Raw genomic sequence first — 26,620 nt, 5'->3', positions numbered from 1 at the left:
TTCAGCCATCTGTGTTGACATTTCTGTCTCTCTCCTCAAACCTTCAAAGGGACTTTGAGGTAACAAGTGTTGACACAGCATCCTTGTTGTCACTTCCTCTCTCTTCTAAAGCCCCAACTGAATCTCAGATGCCATTTATTGATGGTGCATTGCTCCCTGACAACCACTTATTTTCTGCTGAGGAGTCCTCTAAAACTTTAATAGAACCTTTCAGGAGTCGATTGTCCTTATTCGAGAGTAATCAGCTCCTTGATGCCCAATCAGGTCTGCTAGTCAGTTCAAGTGGAATTAATTTAGACTCCTTCTTTAGTCAAATTAACCCGACTCCCTCAGGACTATCTGTGGAGAATTTGGCGTCCAGTTCTGCAGTACTCACACCAGATTTACCCCCTCAAATGCAGCCGACTTTGTTGCAGTCGAAGTTGGATTTGTCTTTGGTTTTGTGGCCGTCTTCTCATGCAGCCAGTCTGTCAGTCAGTCAGTTCTTGGTTCAGTCTGATCAGAGGGACTTGAGTGACATATATACTCTGCCAGACAAGTCACGTCTGCCAGACGAGTCTGATGTTGGCTTTAAAACACTGCCAGCAGCTGGCATTTGGGCCTCTGAACACACCCCTGCTCTGCTTCAGGCAAATAGTGAAAGAATGCAGCACTTGCACTCTGCTTCTTTGTCTTCAAACCCCTTACTTTCAATTTGGAGTCCCCTTTCACATCGCCTTGACAACCTGTCGCTCACTGTATCTTTGGAGACTCTTCCTGCTGCAACGGTGATGCAAGTTGCCAGAGTGACAGAGCGGATGCAGGGAGGGGAAACTACAGTGTCTTCCTTCTCATCCTCCCCTAATCCTGTAGTTGAGGACTCTTTTCTCTTGGCTCAGACATCCTCATCCGGGTCACAAGTCAGACATACTTCCACCCTGACCTTTAACAGAGATCCATGGAGGCTGCAGCTTACAAGCTCCCATTTATATACTGACAACCGGTTGAACATAAACACCGCCACTGGTGCTCACACTAATTCCAGGGGCTCACAGGCACTTGCTGGCTATGACGATGCTTTTAATCACCCCACTTCCCCTTTGTCGAATCCATCTGTCATGGCACAGACCCAGATGCTGGCACTCCACAGCAGCCCGAGTGCACAGCTTGGCACTGTAACCCCCCAACACACTTCAGGGCTGGATTATAAGCACCACTCAGGCTTGTCACAAACTAACACTGAACACCCCGGTCGCCTGAGCCATACACACAGTTCAGCACATACACAGACCGCTCAAGCACCCATGAGCCAGTTTTTGGATGCAAGCGAGAAACTAGACATGAGTCAGAGGACAGGGTGGGACACACAAAATGCAGAGGCACATGTTGACATTGGGGGGCAGCTGCAGCAATCATCCCACTTAATTTCATTTGCGCTTACTTACCCGCTCCTTTTGCCCTCTATGTTGCCTTCTATTTCTCCTGCAGCAACTCTCTCACCTCTTTTTCCCTCTCTTCACCTTTCTCCCATCTCTCCTGCAATCCTTTCCCCCATAATCATCTCCTCCCTCCCCCTGTCATCTACTATCACCCCTTCTCTCTCTCCTCTCCTCCCTGCCTGGGCAGTATTGCCAGCGGTGTCTGAAGGCATGGCAGAGACAGAAATTGGCTCCTTGTCGCCCACCCGGCCGACTAACAGATTCCCCCAGCCCACAACAACTCAATCCCCTCTGGACAACTATTCACAGTCGTTCCAAAGATCCTCCACAGACCCTGTTAGCCACTCAGTGCAGCAGTTCATCACCGTCAGCCAATTATTTCCTGTTGATCAAGCTTCCACACTCCCTCGTGACAAACTGAAATCCAGCCACTCACAACCCCTTGTTTCTGCTGAAGTGTATGACAAGGACAAGGTTTTGCCACAGCTTGCAAACAACTCACAGACAGTGGATGCTTCCAGGTTTGTTGCTGGGTCAATATCTTCACTTGAAGCCTCAAATAACCTCACTGCGACAGGAAAGTTGTCACATCTCTCTACTTTATTTGACCCTGCAGATGTTGTTCCAAAAATCCATATTGCGGATGAACATGTCTCTGCTGTGGGACTGGCTTCCTCAGCAATTAACAACAGTGACAGTATAACTCAGGATGTATTGTTTAATGGAAGTCTGAATCCAGAAGCTGCTCTTACTGAAATGCAAACTACCTCTGAACCCAGTTATAAACTCAGCTCTGCAGAAACAACACAACCCACTGGTGCTCTGGTTATTCCAAACTCCCTGCACACTTCTGGCCTAAATATCCCTTCTTCCACCCGGGGCTCATCTATCGATGCCCCAGATCAAGGCTTTATATCTGGGTTTGAGGAGCTCCCTCCTTCCATGAGTGACAACCAAACTGTGAACACAGCTGGCTTAAAATATCTCTCCAAGTCAAACACAACCACTGTTGTAACACTTAAAGACTCTCCTTTAGCCCCAATTAAAATGACAAACTCTACGAAGGATAAAAATGCCACAACTTTGATTGAAACAGGCATTGAAGCAGCTTCTCAGGGGAATATGACAGGCAACAAACCAATACCATATCTCAGTGTGAACACAAATTCAACAGTTTCAAAGCCTGGTTTGATATCAAGTCCAAGTGTGTCAAATCACAGTGGGAATCAGACCTCAGGAGACCTCAGTGACGGCGATGTCAAAGATAAATATGTCCACCATTCCCCTACGCTACCTGTGGTTGATGATGCTCATCATTTTATAACCACAAAGAACTCCTCTACAGCGGCTCCTTTTAAAGCAGTCAGTACATCAGCTATCAACGGCAGCCTCAAAAAGGCCACGGTGCGCCCTACTCCTGGATACCCAACTGTGGATTTAGCTGCCAAACCCACGTTGCCATGCCAATGTAAACAACGCTTTCATTTTACATGTCTGTGTGGACTGTCATCGGGGAACAGTATGTCATGCAGTAACAAAAAACTGTAGATGTAGAGAATCAAAAGCACAATCATCTGTAATGACAGTAGCATGCACTGTGAAAAAATCATCATAGTAATTTGTATGAAGTCTTAAAGTCTTTTTTATTTAAAACAGGTGAAAACTCTAGTGTTTAACTTAAGAAAATATATTGAAACAAGTACATATGCCTGCAGATTGCAATATATACTGTATGGCCAAAAGTATATGGACATCCCTGCCCACCTATGTTGGTGCACTCGCAGTCTGGGTCGTTTTTTTAATGGTTTGGACTTGGCCTCTTACTTCCAATGTACTTCCAGCCTTACTGCTGCAGCATTAATAGTGTTTTTCCAACTTTGTGGAAACAGTTTGGAGAAGACCCTTCCCATTTTCAATGTGACAATGCCCCCATGCACAAAGCCAGCTCCAGGTTCCCAGTTTGGTGTGGAAGAACTTGACTGGCCCTGACCTCAACCCCATCCAACACCTTTAGGATGAACTGGAACGCTGACTGTGAGCTGTTATAGCAGCAGATTAATACTCATGATGTTGGAATCACATTTTCAACTATCACACATGGCTGTAATGTACAGGTGTCCACATACTTTTGGCTATATAGTGTGTGTATGTTATTGTTTGATTTAAAACAAAAATCTTGCAGTAGGTCGAGATACTAATACTACCTTTTGGCAGATAATAAATAATACATTTCTTTTTAAAAAAACAAGATTTTAAGACTGAATACATGAATAGATTACTTCTTGAGGTGGATGGGTTTTGCAGTGTAGTAGCTGAATAGCATTTTTTACATCAATAACTAGATTCAATAGTTTTTATTTTGTCTGTACCATAGTGGTGGTAATATATATACTGTAGCTGTCAATCAAGAGAATTGATGGGATCCCTCAGGTGTTGGAGGCTGGTGATTGGTTTGTCATGATTTTGGGCCACGTGTAGGACATTAACATGGAGTTTAGTTGTCCAATCACACTGTAGTATTTAGCCTGGTACTTGTAGTTCAAACAAATGTATTGCAGCTCTACCTCATCTTTTTCTTTTATTTTCCACTTTCACTTCCTCTTTCATCTGTCCATCACTAGGGTATATACTTTAGTGAGAAAGACTTCAGTCTGCCTCTACTGCCTCATTTCTTGCTCTCTTGACTTCCCTGTTCCTCTCTGAGTCTTTTAGTCCATTCAGCTCTTTGGTAGAGACGTCCTGCTCTGCTGCTTGGACTCTCACACAGTTAATAACTGCTGTAAAGTCCGGTTGAAATGTTTGAAATGACCGGCTGCTCCTGAAACTCTCCCAGAAAAAACATGTCACTGAAGGTCTGCAGCTTGCAGGGTCTCCCACCAGAACTGATGGAGCAGAAGTCTTCTGACTGTTCAGTAGCACCTACTAACAATTTTAAATACCAGAGGGACACCTAGTGGCCAATGTGACGCATAGCAGGAGGCCTTGAAAATGCTACATCACTGAAAACTGCTTCTGTTTGAGACATTTAAATAAGATTCTTAACACACTGTGTGTCTGCTGTTGGAGAACTCACTTTATTTGAAATAACAGGTCAATAATAACATAACTTACATCTTTTTAACTGGAGAGGAAGAGAAAATCAGATGTTGAACGTTTTAGAAAAGTATCATTGCCTATTCATGATTGCTGATATAATAAAAACTAATTTGAGGAAGAACTATTTAGAGGACAAAGTTATTTCTAATATAACTATTTGAATAATGAAAGAATCATTACGCAAAGACATTTTTGGACAAGTATAGACACTTTAATGTTCTCTAAACTGATTCTGGTCAGTTCATTGCAGCAGTAACACCTTTTTCCAGCTAAAATCAAGAAATTCTGTCTTCTAGTCCAAAAATCGATGAAAAATCAGATGTTTTATTGTTCTCCATGCACCTGAAGTAAAAGGCATCATGTCATGTTTCCGAAACAGAAATCAGCTTTCAGTGTAGAGAGTTCTATTTCATCCAAATTCAGCCAAATAACAGATGAAAAGACGGTGACTGAGATACTTTTCCATGGTCTGATAAAGAGAGTTTGGTCAAATTTTATTTTAAAGTTCCATCATTTTCCCCAAGCTCAATTGGTACATTAATTAATACCAATTGATTGCAATTATAACCTTCAGTCTTTTATCCAATATGCAGCAAATTATCTAAACATTCAATAACGTAAAATGTACCTACAGGTAAGCATACAATTCAACATATATATGGAGAAAATCAGTTATACAAACCGCCTTCTCCAGGAAACTTTGTAGGAAATTAGGCCATCTTCAGACATTTGCTGAATAAATAATTATGTCTTTTTCATTTTTAAGACAGAATCATCCATGTGTTGAGTAGTAATAGTAGGTTATATGTCTTTATATAATATGTGTTTATTTTGGGATGAAGTTCTTTATTCTGTGGTTGAGAAGTAAATATTTGAGGTATCAGACTGCAGCCACACAGATGTGTTGAAAGTATAAAATCCTTTAAAAGATTTAAAAAGTTAATGACGCAGCCAGATAGAGAATCTGTAAACTGCTCCAGCAAGCAGAAAACATGTTCTCCTGCAGCTTTTTCTGATTCCTCACACATTCGAAATGATCCCATTCACCAAGAAAATAAACTATAATGACTGCTCTCCCCCCTCCTCTCTGCTGTTGTTATCTGTCAGGCAGCACATTCCCCCCTCATCATTTTACACTGTAAAATTGCATTTTTACATAACTCAATTATCTCCAACCGCTCAATTCATCTCCTGCTATGTGGCATTGGCGCAAAAGGAAAAAAAAAAAAAAAGTTCCATTATATGTGTGAAATAGCCTGTGCCAAATTGAGACTGAAGTATTATTTTCTATTTCTGTCTCTCTCTCTCTTTTTTTCCCACTTGTCTTCATTTGCAGAGGAGCTGTACTACAGGATTTCCTTTGTGGTGGATGTTAGCAGCTCGTCACTCATACAGGCTACCGTTGAGAAAGCTGTGGCTCTCTGGGTAAGATATGTCCAGCTTTATGTAGCCAGAGCTGCACTTTATAATAGCTTTATAAGGTAATTAATGCAAGGTCAGTCTCATTGGCCCCCAGATGGCAGCAAGAGTGAAAAACTTCAGAAGCTATTTTCCAAAACGTCAGAACAGCTTTTTATTGCGCTCTGAACTGTTTCCAGAGAAAAAAGCTCCAAAAAGCCACTGTGCACTACCTGCTCAGCACCAAATAGCAAACAGACACAGTTAGCTGTAGACTAGCTGGTGAACATAGTGGAATATTTAGCAGCTAAAGAGCCAGATATTTCCCTCAGGAGTTGGTACAGAGGAAAAACAGAGCTAAAAGAGAGTGAATATTGGACATTGACATTCACCAGGTGGACACAAACACAAATGCATGATAATGTTGCTCTGTAACTGCTGGATGTGGAAATAATCAACAGCATTCAGTGGAGCTAATCCTCCAGTCGCTCTGTGAATTATTGAGAAGATAACTTCCATCCAGTGACGTGTAGTTTGGGCAAACGGTGTGTATCTTCAGATGGAGTAGATTGAAGATGGAGCCCAATATGTTTATACAAATGTAGAATAATAGAAGTTGTTTAATTGGTTAAGTGGCTGATTTGATTTGTCTTCTTCTTACAGTTGAATCAAACATTTCAGAACTGGACCCATGTAGTCCACGTGGACTCCGTCAGGTAAGTCATCTAAGTTTCATCTGTGGTGCTGCAGAAGGATACTTAAGGATAAGCATTTGTACAACATTGTCTAGACCTGGGTCACATATTGATGTTTGCAAATATTTGATGGTGGTTGTTAAGCTGTCAAGCATTTTTTTAATTTTTTTTTAAATTTAATTTAAAGAAATATTTACTCTTTAGGCCTCTACAATATGGAAGAGCAGATATTTAATAACAACAGTAGAACTTATTTTATTCCAAAACAGATACAACAGCGTTTTGGAGAATTCATTTCAGGGCATTTATTGATCTCACAGATGTATAATGGTCATTCTGTGCTGAAGAGCAGTAAAAACCTGAACTTAGAGCTTGTTTGACCCCCAGTGTACATTCAGTGTATATACAAGCAAACCTTTTCTGGCTGAAAAGTGGTTTAAAATGACTTCTCACTGCTGTTTTTTCACCCCTTCAACCTTTCTTCTCTCCAGTGTCCAGCCTAGTTCAAAGACTGGAGGTGACACAAGGTAAAACAATCATTTTGTGACTTTGCTGCATTGAATTTGTCGTTTACTGTCTATACCAGCTGAAAAAAGTATATTAAATCCACCTCAGAGTTTTTTGAGTGTTTCCATTTCAAACTGTTTTTTTTTTATGCACGATTCAGATTGTTGTCTGTTATAATCCTTTCAAATCTTTGAGTCTACACTGTCAGCAGTTTAGTAAAAGTTTTTTTTTAATCTCCACTCTCACCTCCAGTTATTCGTGCCAGGCCCTGCTGGTTTATTCTTACATCACCAATGAGAGTCTGGGTGAAAATGCTGTGACTGACAGACTTAAGAGCAACACAGTGATAGGTGACAGCCTGCAGATGAAGACCACCCCCACCCCCAATGTCCAATTAATTGGTGAGAATCTACATAGTGTTTAATTGTATATCTTATTACAATAATCATTCAATTGCTATGTAATATATTAATTTAGCAACTGATTTAATGTTTATTTTATACAGTAACAATATGTCAGGACATAAACATTAATCATTTATTTGGGTATTTGTTTGTATGTTATGAAATACAACAACGGCACACAAAAAAACAATCAAATTTGCTGTAAAAATGAATAAAACTGTAACAAAACTGTCAAATTTGGTGTATTGTCACCAGTTAAGATCATCATTAAGTTCCAATAGGAAGTACAACACAATAATTACCCCAGTAAACATACACAAACATCACACGAGAGTAAAAGTAAAACTAGTAAAATCCAATACAGTACTTTTGTAATTCTTAAATTAGCTAGAATGCTCTATTAGCAACACATTAGCCTCAGACTGTAAACTACAGAAAAAAAACAATTTAATACCTCCAACCACAAATCAAAAATCACAAAATAGCACCAATAAATAGAGTAACTTCAGATTATTGTTTAACAAAAGCATTTAGAGACTAAACAAAAGGTCAGTCAGTATTTTTTTTGTCACAGATGGGGACAAAATGGTGGATGTAACAATGTAAATTAAACTTCTGTACAGCTCCTGTGGTGGTTGCTATGAGTAACCGAATATTCAACTGAAACTAATGCTGGTGGGAAAACATTTACCTCGTTTTTATCTTTTGATTCAATGGCCTCACGCACTGATGAGTTTGAACTGTTTATTTCTTTTTATTTAAAAACTAAACTATGCTAAACTGATCATTTTAGCTATGTTAGCGTTAGCAGCTGGCAATGTCAACTGGTCATCTCAGCTGCTAATAGCCTGACTCCTGATCGGCCGGTCAATGTCCGTCTACATCGTGGGGAGAAAATGATCCAATGAAGTGATCTGTGCATCTCTTTGGTAATATACCACTGGCTCTAATGTCTCTGCAGCGATTTCATATGATATAATTCCTTTTGGGAGATAAATGTCGGCCTCATAGATGAAATCTAACAATAGTTGCTGCCATATTAGTTTGTCTGAAGGCAAAGTGAAGCTTCATGTTTTTACTGGACAGAACAACAGCGCTCTATATGTACAGATATCACCCCATTCATTTTATTTTATTAAGTGTCCTCCCATCCTCAGAAGTTTGTACTCCGGAATTGAACTTGCCAAGTCCTCAACACACCTACCTGACTCACTAACACTTTATTTTATCACCAAAATATAACCTAATTGGCAGAGAGATGCAGTAAATTATGTTATTCGGCCTGTAATGTAGCTAAAATAAAAATCCAAACTGTTGTGTAGCTTAATAAAATAAAACAAAATTTAATATAGACTGATTTATTCATTTTAATACATTTATATTTTTTGAAATGTGATGATATCTGTACATATAGAGCCCCAGAGGCAGTGCTGTTGTTCTGTCCAGTAAAAACATGAAGCTTCACTTCACATTCAGACAAACTATTTGGCAGCTACAATTGTTAGATTCCATCTGAGACCAACATTTGTCTTCCAAAAGGAAATATATCATACATCAAAATGCTCCAGAGACATTACAGCCAGAGGTAAATCACCGAAGAGCTGCACAGATCACTTCATTGGATAATGTTTTCCTCAGAATGACGACAGACATTGACCGGCCGATCATCTCAGGAGTCGGGCTGCGAACAGCTGAGATGACCGACTGGTCTCACTCGGCCAGCAGCTCCTCACATCTCTGAAAACATTGGAGCAAATTTCCAAACAGGCATTATTTGGATAAACTGACCACATATTGGGAAAACTTAATAAAGTGACATATTAACAGTCCTAGAGCAAAAATTACAACAGCTTTTAGCCTGCTTTAAAATCTCCGATATTGCTGGCGGTTGGTATGAAATGCATTCTGGGATACTTGGCTGTATACTTCAATGTGAACATACATTCATTTAGAAGGCAGTATGCAGTACATACTGATTGAGAATGTAGTAGGCAGTACGTTGGTAGGCAGCTCTGAACACAGCCATAGTCTTGACAACTATTGGATGGATTGCCATGAAATCTGGTACAGAGATTAATGTCATCTTCAGGATTTATGGATTAAAACAAACTAATTACATTCCAGCCTCAGCTTCACTTTGTGTTTAGTGCAAATTAGCAAACATTAGCATGCTAGTTTAGTGCATATTAGAACTAGCGTGACTAAAACAAAGACATTTTAATAGAAAGCTGAAGTGAAACAACAAATTCTTGTTTCATTTCCTGAAGTAAGAAAACCTCAACCTCACATTTGTAACTACGCTAATAAGTAAAAATCCAGCCTTGGAACAGAACCTTTCTCAACAGTATGTCATGTTGTTCGCTCCATATGTTTAGATAAAAATGGTAGTTTCTTGAAAAACAATCAAATATGGTTCAAAATCTCTGCCATTGCACAATCTTAAGAGACACAATGCATTTTTGGGCGGTTGGGTATGTCCAATAAGCTCATGTTGCATACTTATTCTTGCTAGTATACATCTGGGTATTTCTTATGTACACAAAATCCACATACTATGCAGTTGGAACAATTTGACGTCATGCTTAGTATGAGTAGTACATTAGTATGTAACTCTGAACACAGCCTCTCTCTCTTTTGGGACTGTAGCGGTATATCTCTGGATTCTTATTTCATTTATCTTTTTCATATGTTATCGTTTAGATGTGCAGCCAAAATATTGGAATAACTCCTCTGTCCCCTCCTGATAGAAAACTGTCCAGAGGAGAATCCGCTTCACTACCTCTGGCCTGAGAGCAGACCCACCGTCACTCAGTTCCTGCCCTGCTTCCCCAACAAGAAACAGAACGCCTCCAGGACCTGGTAACACACACACATCCACAGACGGACACATACAACACAAAACATACTGAATGTAGATGAGTGGACTGAATATAAAACTGAATCAAGGTTCTTTTATTTATTTATTTTTTTACAAATTGAGCCTTTTTTGAACGTTTTTGAAGGACCATAATAGTTTTTGTATTTTTTTGGCCATTTACTACATCAACATCCTTGACCAAGACATTTGATTGGTTTCCAATCATTTCAGGATGTCATGAAAACCAAGTCAAAGAGACCTGAGTTTCTTAGTTTGTCACATCATGTATTAGGGCCACAACTAATTATAATTTTCATAATCAATTAATCTGCAGATTATTTATTTGATTTAATAAATTAATCATTTGGCTCACATAACATCAGAAAAGAGTTAAAAATGCTCATTACAATTTCCTAGAGCCCAAGGTGATCTCATCACGTCTAAAACTCCAAAATATTCACTTTACTATAATGTTAAGGCAAATAAAAGCAGAAAAATATCACATCTGAGAACAAGAGAACATTTCAATTTTTTTATCTGAAAAATTAAATGTAAATGATTGTTTCAAAATAGTTACAGAGTAATATTCAGTTGATCAACTAATCGATTATTTAATAGTTGCAGCTCTGGCATTTATTTTGGTTAAAAGTATGTTTTTGTTCACATGGTAATTCAGATTTATTTGACCAGTCTGCGCTGCATCACCACACAGTAATAACACAATTATGACTTAAGTCAAAGCAGACGAAACAAAAATCACAGTGGAAAACTTGACTGTCCTCACAAGAAAAACCTCGTCATTGGCTGTTCCAAAGCATCTGTATAAAAATGAAATTTTAATAACTTCAACAGTGATACTTTCAGAAACAAAATCCTTCTCTTATGTGCTCTTTGACCCTGATCCTGGTATTTCCAGGACAGGATATGCCTTGAAGTCCAAGTTGTTGAGCTCTCACTCTGAGCGTTATGACACAGTGAATTATTCTGCATTAATCACATAAAACCAAACAATAGATCAGTTTGTTCTCACCTTGTGTTAACAGATGGTTGACTCGCACTGTGGTGTGCAGTCTGTGGAGGATTCTTTGTTAAACCCCATCCGGAGGGTTATGAAGTGGAAGATACTGTCTGCTGTTGATAAATCAAACTTATTCATCCTCTAAACTTAATTTGTTTTTCCCTCATGAGATATTACACAGCTGATAGTGATCTATGAGTTACTGATACAATGGGCAGGATGTTTGCAGGTGCATTCTCTCTAATGGCCACCAGGGGGCGACTCCACTGGCTCCAAAAATAAGTCAGATTGTATAGAAGTCTGTGAGAAAATGACCCATTTCTCACTTGATTTATTACCTTAGTAAACACTTTCCTGATGAGTTTATGGTCTCAATCACCAGTTTCAAGTCTTCTTCAATACAGCATGATGTTCATTTTGTAAATGATGGCCCCATTTAATTTAATTTTGACAATAAATCAGGGTATGCTTTAGGTCATGGCTACATTGTGATTGACAAGTTGCTACCACTGCGACAACCTTGGTTAGGAAACGTTAAGATGGCGCAACCCCAGATTCACAGAGTATAGGCTTAGCCGTCGCTATTTTAGTGTGTTTTCAGTTCAAGAAAGTTAATTGTAACATTTTGGTCACGTAAGAAGTCTTGTTAAGCATTTGGTTGTATTCTCTAAGGAGTCAGATGTTCAGTTCTTCTGATAAGTACATTTTGTTGCTCCGTTTTTTTTCGCTAGTTCAAATTAGCATTAGTATTATCACAGTTAACCATAGACTGTAAATGCACCATGCTAACCAAGCTAGCAGCTAGCAGTAAGGTCAGATTCACCTTCTTGTCCAAATATGGTCACTTCTCAACACTTCTGGCTCCAAAAAAACGATATGGCAACAATCAATATGCCAAACTTGAGGCTTCATAACACAAGTCCACAAATCAGCAGGTGATGCCATGGTGGCTACATCCATTATTTTTATACAGTCTGTGCGGCAAACACGAATCAGGCAAAAACAGGCTTATTAGAGACCTTCTTTTAATTATAACTCTCCCTGTTTCTTATTACTGTCACATACAAAACCAAATGTAATAAACAGATAATGTCAACAGTTTTCATACTAAATTTACACCTAAAATCTAAAATGTCTTGTCCACGTATTCATGCTCTCTCTGTCTCTGTCTCTGTGTCTCAGTTTGATCAATCGACAGAACTACTCGTCCCACTGGTCAGTTGCAGACTTCAGTAACTGCACGGACATTGACACCATCGAGGTGTCGGCAGGTATGCTCAGCCGTCAGCCAATCGCAGACTCAGAGTAAATCACAAGTTGAAATTGATGTAAGATGGGCAGAACCTAAACCAGAAAAATATATGTATATATACATATTTAACAAATGAGATAGACAGATACCACAGATTCAGTAACTCTAAGTAGTCAGAAGAATGAAACAGTTATTTACTGAAAAAGGTGACTACGGGCCCTGGTTGTGCACAGATGGGAGGAGAGGAACAAACGAGAGGGAGCTTCATTCAAATTAGGCAGTGCAAAGAAAGTTGTTGGTTATTTTGGTGGAAATCAGGTCTTAGACTGACAACAACATCAAACATAACACTTGGATCAAATGCACAATAATAATGCAGTAATGTAGAACACACCCACCGACTAGTAGATGTGCTTAAATCTGCAACACAAATTAATGTTTAATATGGTTGAAGTGGTTATAATCAATATTTTTCATAATAACAATGTCTAAGCCGTCAGTGTGTAATGTGTTGGTCGTGGCTCATAGTGATGAACCTACAGAGAATTATCAGCAACTCTGCAGCTCTACTTGGCTTTGCAGAGCTTTATAGCAAGTTTCAGCTCATTGTTTAACCGTCCGGCTGCAACTTTCTCGTTTTGGTTCACTCTCAGCTCTCTCATAACATTATTTTCGGCCGCAGGAGGCAGCTGGTTTCAGAGAAAAAGCTCTAAAAACCCGATGTACACCACCTGCCTCTGACCTGTTTTGCACTTTCCTATGATAAAATAGTATCCAGGTGTTTAAAATTAAATGTCCTTTCTTTGCTAAATCAGTTGTTTTGTGTGTTTTCGTGCAGAAAATGCAGCTGAGGTGGCGGTCCAACTCGCCGAAATCTCCGACAACAAGCTGTCCAATGAAGAGGTGAGAATCCATGTTTCTGTGTTTGAAAAAAGAGGAGGAGGAGGAGAAGAAGAATAAATTCTTCATCATGTGCTATGTCTCTCTTTCTCCAGGTGTCTAAAGTGGTGACGAAGGTGAAGCAGCTGGTAAACGTAGCGAAGATCAACTCCACGTTGGCCACCACCGTCGTCACCATCATCTCCAACGTCATGACGAGCTCTGAGACGGCGCTCGCTAGCACCTCCGAGAAGTATGTTCATCATCTGCTATCTCTACTCTGTTCTACTGTACTGCTACTGTACTCTACTCTACCTCTACTGTACTATTATTTCTGTACTGTGCTCTACCACTACTGTACTTCTACTGTGCTGTGCTGTGATTTACTCTACTGTACTGTGCTCTATTTTATGGTACTTTACTGTACTTTACCTCTACTGTACTGCACTGAAGTTGAATGTACTTTACTACACTGCACTCCACTTTATTCTACTCAACTCTATTTGTACTGTACTGTGCTGTGCTTCACATTTTTCTACTCTACTCTATTCAACCAGAGGGCGCTGTATTTACTCTACTATAATTTATTATTCAATCTCTATTGTTCTTATACTGTATTTTTTCTATTATTCAATCATTACTGTACTTTACTTTACTCTACTGTACTCTACTCTACTGCACCATGTGATGTACTGTACTTTGTACTCTACTGTACTTTACTGTGTTGTACTGCATTCTACTCTACCTCCACTGCAGTTTACTGTACTCTTACTGCACTGGACTTTACTGTACTCGATTATACTCCACCTGTACTATACTGTACTGCCTTATCTTATCTTAATTTAAAAGTACAGAGTTGCAGTATTTTGTGTTTTCCTTCAGTTATATTATATTACATGTTATGTACAAGTTTTGCTACAACCTGTCGTGTTGTGTCTCCTCACATCTCTTAAAATAACTGTTGCACTACATCATCATACATGGCGTTATTGGTAATTTAATGGTACTGCTTAACATCAGGTAGTGTGATGTTACAGTGCATTTTTTATTTTTACACCATATGATTTTTCTATGTGTTCTATCCAGCTTCTCTTTCCCCCTCTAGTTCTATTTTCCTGCTCTCCTTTTTTTCTGCTTTTTTTTCTCTGTTTTTATTAATTTTCCTGATTCTGTTTATCCTTTGTACTTGTTTACTTAAAGAACATTTAAAGTTGAATTCTCACTGTCTGTCTGTCTCTGTCTCTCCCTCAGAGCTCTGAAGACTGTAGACGAGCTGGCTCAGAAGGTCGAGTTCGATGGTCCGTCCATCAGTATCACCTCCAAACATCTCGCTTTGGGGATCTCGGCCCTCAACACCACCATGTTCAACGGGACGTCCTTTAGCGCCTTCATGCCTCCAAACACCACTGACCCAGAGGTAACATTAAGACTCTCATCTGTTCACTGAGGTCTATTTTATTATAAGAAACCTTCTGATTGTCACTTATAGATAAAAAAAAAAAACGGCTTATATGTCTTTGAATTTAGTTTGACTGTTGATTCTCTCCTCTTCTCTCCTCTCTCAGATTTATTTTGAATCAGAGAAATCTAACGCTTTAGCTCAGGTCACCCTCCCTGCATCTCTGCTGTCCGAGGCCGAGGTCGACAGATCGTCTCTGTCCAGAATCAACTTTATGTTCTTCAGCAACGTAAACCTCTTCCAGGTCAGCCAGTCTGTTGCAGAGGAAAAAATCTTAATCTGGATAAATAAATTCAGATACCAGAAAGTAACTTTGATGAATTCCTGATAAAAGTTCTTCATTGATTTTCTCTCGTGTCTTTTTAGAAAAAGCAGGGCAAGCTGTCTTTGAACAGCTACGTCGTGGCCAGCAGTGTGGGGAACTTCTCCATCAATAACCTGGAGCATCCAGTAGAGATCGAGATTGTTCACCTTTCTGAAAAGGTACAGATTAAAATGTTTACCTGCACATGTGTGTGTACATGAAGGTTTGCAGTGTGTGTATGAGAGGCATTGTGCTTTTTAATGCATTACAGTTCTTTTTTCTTTTCATTTTATTTCTTTTGTTCTCTATTTGTATTTTTTTCTTTTTGATTTTATGTCTGTCTTTGGTTTATTGAACTTTAATCTTTTTCTTTTCATTTTTATTTTTTAATTTTACTTAAAATTAAATTTTTTGTTTTTGTTTTTGTTATTTTTTTCTTTTTATTTCATTTTCTTTTTTGTTTTTATAATTGTATTTTTTTTTTCATTTTTATTTTATCTTTAATGTTTTGTTTTTTATTTAATTTTCTTGTTCTGTATTTTATCTTGTTGCTGTTTTATCTTTTCTCTTTAATGTTTAATGTTTTCAATTTTTTTATCATCTTTTTATTTCACTTTTATCTTTTTCTGTTTCTAATATTTGATTTATCTGAAATATTATATATCAAATATTTAAATTGGTTCATATCTGTTTTCTTACGTCTTAGCTTGTTTCTTGTGCTGCTGTAACAGCTGCTAGAGATTAATAGAGTCCTGTAGATAATGCTTTTACTTTACGTGAAGTGTAATTTACTAAACATTCAGAAAAGTTTTCTTGATAATTGACTCAATAGATCTCCAGGTGAAGAAAATGTCTTGAATCTAATAAATCATGTTGAAAATGAAACCGGTTACTGATGATTGCAAGTTGAATCTGAGAGGCTGCTTTCGTGAACTTGATACTATTTAATATTTCTTCTTTCCCGTCAGCCTTCTGTGACTCCACACTGCATGTTCTGGGACTTCAGCATGAACAGTAAGTCTGTCTGCATCTGTCGTCACATCACTGCAAATGTTTCAGGTTCACCACGGGTCCTCACATCTGCGAGGAGTCATTTACCTCTCTACAAGAAACAATATACATCAAGTGCTCTGAGAACAAATATCCCATCTGTTGAAGTCTCATCCACTGGGACTCTGATGGTTCTGAAATGACCTTTTTGGGTTATTTGTCAGTGGTTCTGTCACCTCATTCCTGCAGATGTTTCCTTCTAATCATCAGGTTTAGAATTTTTTTTCAGTGTCACAGTAACCCAGTTGTAGGGTTAGGGTTAGGGTTAGGGTATGTTCATCCACAGTGTAACCCACAGCTAACTTATATTGGCTGAATTGAAAATATCCAGACTTAAGCATAATTATGGACTTGCAGACTTAAAGGACAGGTTCACAGTTTTACATGTCTGTCTTAAAAAACAGTCAGGTGCCTAATAGGTTTCCTTGTTGTAATCATTCCTCCTGCTCATACTGACCATTAGAAGATCCCTTCATGATTGGGGACAAAATCCACAGTCCTCCTTCTGTGCAACAATGTAATGTACTGTATGTAATATGAATCTAATATGAAGCTTCAGCCATCCACATTAGTCAGATCAAGTAGATATCTTTCACTGTTACAGTCTTTTTAGTGCCAAAGTCCAACAGGGAAACACTGTCCAAGGAAACACAAAGAGGGAATTTGATGCTAAAAAGACTGTATATGTGGCAGATATCCACTTGATATGACTAACTCAGACTGCTGAAGCCTCATATAAGCTTCAGATAAACACTGAAATATATTTTTGCACAAAACAACTGTGTGGAAACCCACTTACACTGAAAGTGCAGGGAAAGTATGAACAATAGGAATGATTACAGCATGAAAAACATGTTCATTTGGGCTTATGACTGTTGTTTGAAGACACCCTGTAGAGAAGACTTTTCAGTAGTTTCTCCAGAAACAAACATTTACTGCTTCCTTTTTAAGCTCTAGGTGTGGAAGGTATCGAGGTGATTGTGATGTAATACCTCTGTGTTGTCACTAGATGGAGACGGAGGTTGGAATGGAGAAGGCTGCGAAACGTCTAAAGAATCCACCAGCAACAAAACCATCTGTCTCTGTTACCACCTGACGCATTTTGGCATCCTCATGGTAACACTCACACTCACTGCATCACACATGCTAGAAATAAAAGCTTTCTTACAGGTTTTCTCAGTTGCTCCGATGCACTTTGCTCAGTTGTCTTTTTAAAACTGCAAAACTCCTCATGCATTTGCTGAACGTTTAATGATTTCTGGTTATTTTCACACAGTTCTATTCACTTTTCACATATTTATCACATATAAAATGATGGTTTTCGGAACAGTTAGGGGTAATATTAAACTAAAATAGCATCTTAATGCTACAAGATATGCATTTATTTATGTGAAAGCAAATATTTTGATCCCAATCAATGCTTTAATTCCAATGTTTATACTTATTTTCTCTAAAAGTTAACGTATTTGGTCATTCTTTGTCTCTCTTGTATGTTTAGTTTGGTTTTTGTTCTCTTCTTCATCTCTTCTCTCCTAAAAGTGATCTGACTGTACTTTGTGTCACTTTGCCCTCTCTCTCCAGGACATCTCTGGAGTTTCACTTCACATCGATGCAAAAAACAACAAGATTCTGACCTTCATCACCTACATCGGCTGCGGCATCTCCGCCATCTTCTCTGCCGCCACGCTGCTCACTTACATCGCCTTCGAGTGAGTCTGCTGTTCAGCTGCGGGGCTGTGCTGCTCATTATTCTACATAGTAATCTATATTTCGGGTCTTTCCTAAAGTGCATCACACAGACTGCAGCCACAGCATTAGTTTGCATGTTAAAACGCCAAAAAAGTCTGTTTTCTAAAGTCTACCTGGATCTATAAACCTCCCTGAAACATGAGAACGTTTCTCAGCAGCTACACCGTATGTGAAAGAAATTTAACAAACCAGTTGTTTAAGTGGTTATGACGGGTGACTGTGAATATGTGAAACTTCAACCACATCTCTTTTTCTTTTACTCCCAACAGAAAACTGCGGCGTGACTACCCCTCCAAGATCCTGATGAACCTCAGCACATCCCTGCTGTTCCTCAACATGGTGTTCCTCTTGGACAGCTGGTTGGCCAGTCTGAAAACCGATTGGCTGTGCTTGTCGGTGGCTATCTTCCTGCACTACTTCCTGCTGACCTCCTTCACCTGGATGGGTCTGGAGTCCATCCACATGTACATCGCTCTGGTCAAAGTCTTCAACACCTACATACGCCGATACATCCTCAAGTTCTGCATCGTCGGATGGGGTGAGCAATGATCGGGTTTTAAATATGTTACAATGCTAAAACAATAACTTTTATACTTTCATTTATTCTATTATTTATTTATTTCTTCAGGAGGTTGGTTAGATCAATTGAACTCCAGTGTGCAGTATAGTCAGGATCTCTCAACATGCACTGTTTGTTAAGAATCAATGCATGTGATTAAATAAATACCTCAGTCTCCATAGTAAAGTCCTTATGGCTCTGAATTTTGTCTTTTACTCATCTCGCTAAAATCTGTGATTTCTGTTTATTAAGAACTTTACAAGATGGGTGAAAACCTGATTAAAAAAATATAAATTTTATAGTTTAACCATTTTTAAAATGTTGTGTGAACTTTTTCCTTTTCATTCCCCTAATTTGTACGTTTATGAAGCAGATTCATGAAAGCTCCATGATATCCATGAATTTTTTTGTTCAAGTTGAAACGTTTTCAACTCATGCGGACGCCTCTCATGCTGCGACTAATCACGTCTCTCCATTGACTTTATATGCAATCATGCCAACACTTAACTTCGTCCTGACACATGGTCAGTGGATCCATTGCTAGCTAGCTTACAGCTAACGTGGCTCCAGCGGTCAAATTTGTTCAATTTCTGTTCGAACACACCTTTAGGAAAGTTTTGTATCGTCCCCTTAAGTCCTTTTTCTATCTCTATTTGCCCAATTCTCTATTTGCCCATCTCCGACACCAATTAATAGTGTGATGTGCAGTTTTATTTGTAAGTAAAAGACTTTACAAACCTCGAGGAAACTTTATTCAAAGAGTTTTCTGTAACACTGCCGATTTGTGATTTTATCCTCATTCATATAAATACGATAACAGGCAGCACATATAAATAGCGTTGCAGCAACAAAGTGTCAAGAAAAAGGAGAGTGGAGCTCTGACGCTAACCTGTTGATGGCGTTTCTTCTTCCAGGTCTTCCTGCCGTGCTGGTGGGGATTGTCGTCGCCGTGGATAAAAACTCTTACGGCCTGCAGGTGTACAGCAGAAGAGAGGAAGGAGAGGGATCCGCAGATTTGTAAGTTACCGCTCATTTACAATAATAAATCAATGTATTTATCTATAGTGAATCGTGTATTAGTGTGTGAGTTTTCAAACATGGCTCAGAGTCTGTGTCTCTCTCCTCAGCTGCTGGATCCAGAATTCATTCGTCTTCTACACCACCTGCGTTGGTTACTTCTGTCTTGTGTTTCTGCTGAATGTGGCCATGTTCATCGTGGTGATGATGCAGATCTGCGGCCGCAACGGCAAACGCAGCAACCGCACGCTACGAGAGGAGGTCTGTGTTTCCGATAAAAGAATGTTTTAAGAAGAGATTTAAAAGATGTAGCAGTAAGATGTAGATGTAATAATGCACTTGAACCGTGACTCACTGAAGGATGAAGAGGAAAGAAAGGAGCAAAGAGAAAAACAAGGGAAAGGGACATTAAATAAAATAAAAAAAGGATAGAAAAACATTAAAACTCTACAATGAAAACAAAGAGGTTTCAGCACCAAAAGTCGGGAAGAATAAATCAAAGTTACTTTTATTGTCTCCCGTAGGAGAGATCTGACTGAGATTACGGGAACTGCTGCATCATCACAACACATTAAACAAGAACACACATGCAGACGCTAGACTGAGATAAAATAACAAACTCATTCTGTTAAAAAAAAGATAACAATTTGGAGGCACCTGAAATTAAACAGGTTCCCACTCTTCTGTTGTGATACAGGTTCTACGAAACCTGCGGAGCGTCGTCAGTCTCACCTTCCTGCTGGGTATGACGTGGGGCTTCGCTCTGTTTGCCTGGGGACCCGTCAGTCTGGCTTTCATGTATCTGTTCTCCATCTTCAACTCACTGCAAGGTAACTCGAGAGTGACTTATTCAGCTACACAGCTGGTCTCTGGCCTCCAGTTCTTCTCTTACATGGATGCATAATGAGGGAAAAATGACACCAAATGTGATGTTTAAACTGACAAAGTATATTGTATGTTGTTACACAAATACTTACGACAAACATGCGGTTTAAATTCTACATGTCCTATCTATACAGCATAGGGAACTGGGTCAAATCTTATCTAGTAGAGCTTTACTAAGGCTCACCATGACTTGTAGCTTCCTCTGTCCTTCCTGCATTGAAATACCTTGAAATACTGCATGATGGTGCCTCATCTTGGATTTTGTACAAATGCATTGGTGTTCCAAGTTTATTTAATCTTTATTTAATCAGGCAGACTCATTGAGATTAAGATCTCTTTTCCAAGAGAGACCTGAGAACAAGAAACATTCATAAGACAAGAACACAATCAGCAGACAGAAACAACACAACTACACAATAAAAAAGGAATTAATAAAAAGTTACAAGAGTCTGGAGAAAGATTGTTGATATTTGAACACCCAAACAAAAACACCCCTCCTTTCATGCTTCCTCAGAAGCTCCGCCCCCTGAATTCATGGACGCGCATTGCCAAGGCAACGACCAAAAGAGAAATATGGCGGGATCCAGAGCAATGCGTCAGCTGTAGAGTAACTTCTGTTCTCACGCTTTATCAAGCAGGAAAAAAATTAATCTAATGTGAGCACAACAGTCCATCCACACTCTGCCTCTCTGCGGCCTCCCCAGCTCTCACTCGACCTGCAGCCGTCTGTCAGCTGCAGCTCCTGGAGAGCTGAGAGGACAGCGGCCAGACAAACTGTCTTCATTCCATTTAAAAGGTGCATAGTTCCCGAAACCAGTTCTGCCAACATTAGTGCATACCTGAAGGATATCTAAAGTTAAGTAGCACTGGATTGTGTGCTGTAGTTACTAGATTTAAATGAGAGAAGAGGTGCGAGGTAGAGGTAGAACAACGATGAGTGCGAAATTTGTCATTTGTGATAAAGCGTAATGCACTATGATGAAGTATTTGTATGACACAGCAAGAGTAATGTGGGTACCATTTAAAGTTTTAATGGTACGATAGTCAGGAGTTACTGGTGGAGGTGGAGAATACCATGCACTTGGTCTTTTCTGCATTTAAAACTAGTCTGTGATTAAGAATTAATAATTGGAAAGCATCAAAGGTAGACTGAAGACAAGTTAGGGCCTGGGCTGGGGAGGAGCCTGGGGTGTATAAAATTGTATCATCTGCAAAAAATGGACATTGAAGTACTGATTAGGGAGGATTATGTTATTTATCTATGATGTAAACAGCAATGGACCAAGGATAGACCCCTGTGGCACCCCATTTCCGATATTAAGAGGGCTTGACTGAGAACTTTCAACAACAACAGTCTGACTTCTGTCTGTAAGAGTTAAACCAGTTAAGTGGGCTTCATCTAAACCTACAGAATGTAGTTTATGAAGTAGGATTTTATGATCAACGGTGGTATCAAATGCTTTCGAGAGGTCAATGAAGAGAGCAGTACAAAATTGTTTTTTATCCAGGGAGGAGACGATGTTATCAGTGAGTGAAACTGCAGCTGTTATTGTGCTCTGACCCAGGCAAAAAACCAGACTGTTGTGGCTGTAGTAAGTTTAGTGACTCAATAAAGGTGCATAGTTTTAAATTGACTAATGAATCTAGGATTTTTGCTAAGAAAGGAAGTTTAGATATTGGACAGTGGCTGTTGAGATCGGAGACGTCACCATTTTTGTATAAGGGTACTACTAATGTGCTTTAACATGAAGCTCAAATCATGCCTGTTAAAAAGGTTTGGTTAAAAATATGTGCTAAATGTGGACAGATTAGATACTTAGATGATGAAAATATGGGTCAAAAGGATTTGCATGTTTTTAACCTAAGCAGAGCTTTGTGAACATCTGCACTGCTTACCAAACTAAAACAAAATGTGCAGGCAAAAGAGGCTGAGGCATTGGGAACTCCCTGTGTTGGACAGATATGATAATTGTCTACAGTTGAATCTGCAGACATGTTATTAAATAAAAGACCAGACGAGAGGAAATGGTGATTACAAGCTTCAACTATGGATCATCTATCGGAAATATGACCAGATTCTTGTTTGATTTGTGTTGGGAGATGTGACCGTGGTGAATTCTTAAGAGATGCTACAGTCTCCCAAAATTTAGTGGAACTATCACAGGCAGAGAGAGAGCTGGCTGATAATAATTTGATTTAGCCTCCCTAATCATACTGGTGCAGATGTTTCTTTGTTGCCTAAAGGTTAACCAGTCCTAAGGGGTGTCACTGGATCTAGCCTTGGACCAGGTTTTGTCTCTGTTGGGGAGAACCAAGGACTGTATCTGTTTTAAATTATATGTTTTTCATAAGGGGCATGTCTATCAGCAATAACATTAAAAGATTGTGAAAATTTTTCCAGTGTCACAGCAGGTTCAATAATAGAGAAAGTATTATCAGTGTCAGAGATGAACAATAGAAAATCCTGTAGATTAAAATGCTTGTAATTTAATTTACGTCAAGGGTAAAAACTCCAGAGGTTTTTGTGTGGTCTGTTAGTAAGTATGATATCAATTAATGTGGAGTTAAGAGGATTTTTTAAATTTGGTCTGGTGGGTTTGTCTATGAGCTGAAAAAGATTAAGTTCCAGGCACTGTTCTTATAATCTGTTAGAGCTGTCAGAGAGCCAATCCAGGTTAAGATTCCCCATTATTATTAACTCAGAGGAGGCAAACGGTGACCAGAGCTTTGCAATGTCCTCCAAAGCATCAAAATGTGGTTGTGGTGGTGGTGTGCATGTCCCTACCAAAACAGAGGTCTAACACAATATATTCATATATCTTGAGCTCTTCGATCACATCTAAAAGCGTTGTACCCATCTATAGTAATGTCATTATTTGGGATCTTAGGGGAAAGACATGTTTTAGACAGAACGAGGACATCTGAGGAGGTTTCACTTATCAAAACATGGATATAGTCCATTTTTGGAGCAGGCCTCTGATGTTTAAATGCAACAGTCTGAGTCTGTGGTGCAATTTAAAGTGTTGAGATGATTCAAGTGTAACATGCTCTTTAGATGTGGCAAATGGTGGACGAGAGGGTACAATAGACACAGGAGTTTAACTGATATCTGGAAATTGAAAACATTTGCTTTGTATAAAGTTTTTTTTTATCCATTTGTCAATTGAGTTGGAAGTATTGGTGCAAATTGGCTGTTGAGCTAACCAGTGGTGGAAGTAGTACTGGGATCCTTTGCTTAAGTAAAAGTAGCAACACCACAATGTAAAAATACTCCATTACAAATAAAAATCCTGCATTTGACATCCTACTGAAGTAGAAGTACATCAGATAAATTTAAAAGTGAGCTTTAAAAGTGAAAGTACTAGTTTTGCAGAAAATTGTCCGTTGTGACAACTGGGTATAGGAGAGAAGAAAAAAAAAATCTGACACACAAAGTTTGATTAATTTTTCAGACTGTTCGCTTGACTTTGCTTTTTTATGAAATATTGGAAAGTTTTACCTCTTTGGGCCTCAAACTGTTATTAATTTGGTGGAACTGCGGACAACTCAAACATCTGTAACATGACAAGTAGCCACAGCTACACACAGAGGTTACACGTGAAAGGTTTGGGAAAGTAGTGGTTTAATCTTTAACAATTTTTTGTATTTTATAAGCTTATTTTATATTATTTAACGTAAATTTTTAATCTGAAAAGTAACTAAAGCTGTCAAATAAAAGTAGTACAATATTCCCTCTGAATTGTAGTGGAGGAAAGGAAAATACTCACTACATGTACCTCAAAATTGTATTTAAGTACAGTACATGAGTAATGTACTGCAACATGAGTAAATAACTGCAGCACGTTTACATTGATGTTAAAATGTCTGTGTCTAGTTTGTGATTTTGATAATAGATCATTCTTGCATCAGGCCCAGTGTGTTATTTTGGCAAAGTTATTTTGTCCCTGCAGATAATCATTTATTTTGACCTCCATTTGGAACTCAGAAGGAGAACAACTGTCAAATAAAGGAAAAATAATAATTTAGAAAATCTAAAAAAGTAAAAGACTTTGTCATGTTCATTATCAGATATTTTTAATCCTGGGCCCAAACTAGAAATATAATTTTACTGGACTTCAGGGCCTCCAAAAATGATTAGAACCATACCTAACACTTGTTTTTACCCTCCTGTTTTCTTTCTGCAGGTCTCTTCATATTTATCTTCCACTGTGCCTTGAAAGAAAACGTCCAGAAGCAGTGGAGGAGATATCTCTGCTGTGGACGCTTCAGGCTGTCAGATAACTCAGGTAGACATTTGTCTCTGTCTCTCTGTTTTCTTTAAATGTTACGACAGAACAATGAAGCTGATTCATGTCTCTCCACAGGAGTCCGGTCAAATCTGTCTGCTGGACTACTGCCAGGTTCCCACAGCAGCAGAAAAAAGAGAAAGAAACTTTATTAAAACATAAAACCTAAGTCAACTCGGCTTTGCAGCTAATAAAAAAAGATAAAACAGAGTCGTCTCTGAAAGATCAGGAAGTCCTGCGGCTGCTCTTCAGGTGCAGTCTGTGGATGTGCTGTGCTGGTGCAGTTCATTTATAAGAAGACCTTTATACTTTTGACTTTCATACCAAAAATTCCAAAAACTTTAAGTCTTCATTCACTATTTAATTAGAAAAGCTTCTGAAATGGCATTTAGGCCACAGGACATTTAAACTCCCATCGAAACCGGGATCGAGGTAGGAAGAGATTTGGAGGGAATGTAAGATGGAGGCGGAGGCAGAGAGGTGAAAGAGGAAGGAAGGAAAGAGGAAGGAAGAGAAGAAGGTCCAACATAAAAGTGTCCAAGTTTATATATTAAGTTGAGGTGTTGAATATAAGTATACGGCAACATGTTGCTGCCACCTTGACAAAGAATATTTACTCAGTTTCTTGTTATAACGTGAAACTTCTCTTGTTTTAATGAGATACTTTAATGTTATATTTTTCATGTTATTCTGATATTTTCTCATTATTACAGTTACCAAAATATTCAGTTTTTACAATGAACTTTTCTTGTAATATCAGCACATCACTTTATCTTGTTATATCACAAAACTTTCTTGTTATTTCACAAAACGTATCATAAAAACTAACATGATAAGTTGTTATAACAAGAAAAACATCCAGTTAGTGTCTATGGAGACAATATTGTAGCTTACATTGACTAGAAAAAGTGAAAGTTGCTACACAAGAGCCACAGACTCTGAACAACAACCCATATTAGCTTTCCCGCTAAAGTCTCCTTATCTAACTTACAAACATGAACACACGTTTTGTCCTGCACCTTAGCTTGTTGAACGAGCCACCAAACATTAGCTAGATAGCTAATTAGCTGCTGAGCTGCAGCATATTAAATAGCATGTAAACATACCTGCAGATGTCACTGTGGACCCATTAGATCGTTGCTCTTCAAAATCCCTGTTAGCAACTCCCTGTCTGTCCATGACTTGTAGCTACAGCGGTTTGTTTACTTTGCTAACACCAGTAGCCCGCCAGCTGCTGTCAATCAAACACAGACACGCTGGAAGACAATTAAAAAGATCAAATGTACACAAACCTAACATTTTTTGCTCAGGCTAGCCAGGCTACATTTAGCCCTGTTTTTAACTGATCAGGTGGATATTCATTGATTATTTGGTTTGTTTCATTTGCAGACTGGAGTAAGACGGCCACCAACAACACCAAGAAGGTGAGCTCAGACAACCTGGGCAAGTCCCTGTCGTCCAGCTCGTTCGGCTCCAGCACCGCTAACTGGACCTCCAAGGCCAAAGCTACACTCAACCCCTTCACCAAACGACACAGTGACTCAGGTGAGGCACACACACACTATAAGGTGTATGAAAATGTAAGAAAAATGTAAGAAATGTTCTCAAATGTCTTACTTTGTTCAACCAAAACTCCAAAAGTCAAAGATATTTATTTACAATGATGTAAAACAGTCACATTATCACATATATCAGAAGATTCTTGGCTTTCTGCTTGAAAAGCATGGTTGTCAATTAATTTTCTGTCAATAGACTAATGGATTAATCGGCTAATTGTTGCAACCCAC

The 26,620-nt window shown here is 38.8% G+C and overlaps 1 protein-coding gene across 10 annotated transcripts in view; it reads left to right on the top strand.

Moving 5' to 3' along the window:
- adgrg6 (adhesion G protein-coupled receptor G6) overlaps positions 1-26,620 on the top strand; it is a 129,552-nt gene that overhangs the window by 70,682 nt on the left and 32,250 nt on the right. For all 10 annotated transcript variants that reach the window (XR_010924442.1, XR_010924441.1, XM_067572433.1 and 7 more), the window contains 20 exons: positions 5,851-5,939; positions 6,576-6,628; positions 7,099-7,134; positions 7,367-7,515; positions 10,266-10,377; positions 12,576-12,664; positions 13,484-13,548; positions 13,641-13,777; positions 14,776-14,941; positions 15,090-15,227; positions 15,350-15,466; positions 16,256-16,301; positions 17,347-17,453; positions 17,919-18,046; positions 18,356-18,624; positions 19,560-19,662; positions 19,773-19,923; positions 20,360-20,492; positions 24,732-24,833; positions 26,223-26,378. Coding sequence is in view for 8 of the 10 variants with exons in the window: in XM_067572433.1 (XP_067428534.1) it covers positions 5,851-5,939; positions 6,576-6,628; positions 7,099-7,134; positions 7,367-7,515; positions 10,266-10,377; positions 12,576-12,664; positions 13,484-13,548; positions 13,641-13,777; positions 14,776-14,941; positions 15,090-15,227; positions 15,350-15,466; positions 16,256-16,301; positions 17,347-17,453; positions 17,919-18,046; positions 18,356-18,624; positions 19,560-19,662; positions 19,773-19,923; positions 20,360-20,492; positions 24,732-24,833; positions 26,223-26,378 (2,346 nt within the window). In the remaining 2 variants the exon portion in view is untranslated. The remainder of the gene's footprint in view (positions 1-5,850; positions 5,940-6,575; positions 6,629-7,098; positions 7,135-7,366; positions 7,516-10,265; positions 10,378-12,575; positions 12,665-13,483; positions 13,549-13,640; positions 13,778-14,775; positions 14,942-15,089; positions 15,228-15,349; positions 15,467-16,255; positions 16,302-17,346; positions 17,454-17,918; positions 18,047-18,355; positions 18,625-19,559; positions 19,663-19,772; positions 19,924-20,359; positions 20,493-24,731; positions 24,834-26,222; positions 26,379-26,620) is intronic.

Source organism: Thunnus thynnus, chromosome 18, assembly GCF_963924715.1.
Source record: "Thunnus thynnus chromosome 18, fThuThy2.1, whole genome shotgun sequence".
NCBI classification, from domain to species: Eukaryota; Metazoa; Chordata; class Actinopteri; order Scombriformes; family Scombridae; genus Thunnus; species Thunnus thynnus.
Note: the sequence above shows the minus strand (reverse complement) of the source record. Positions and strands in the feature narration are given on the sequence as shown.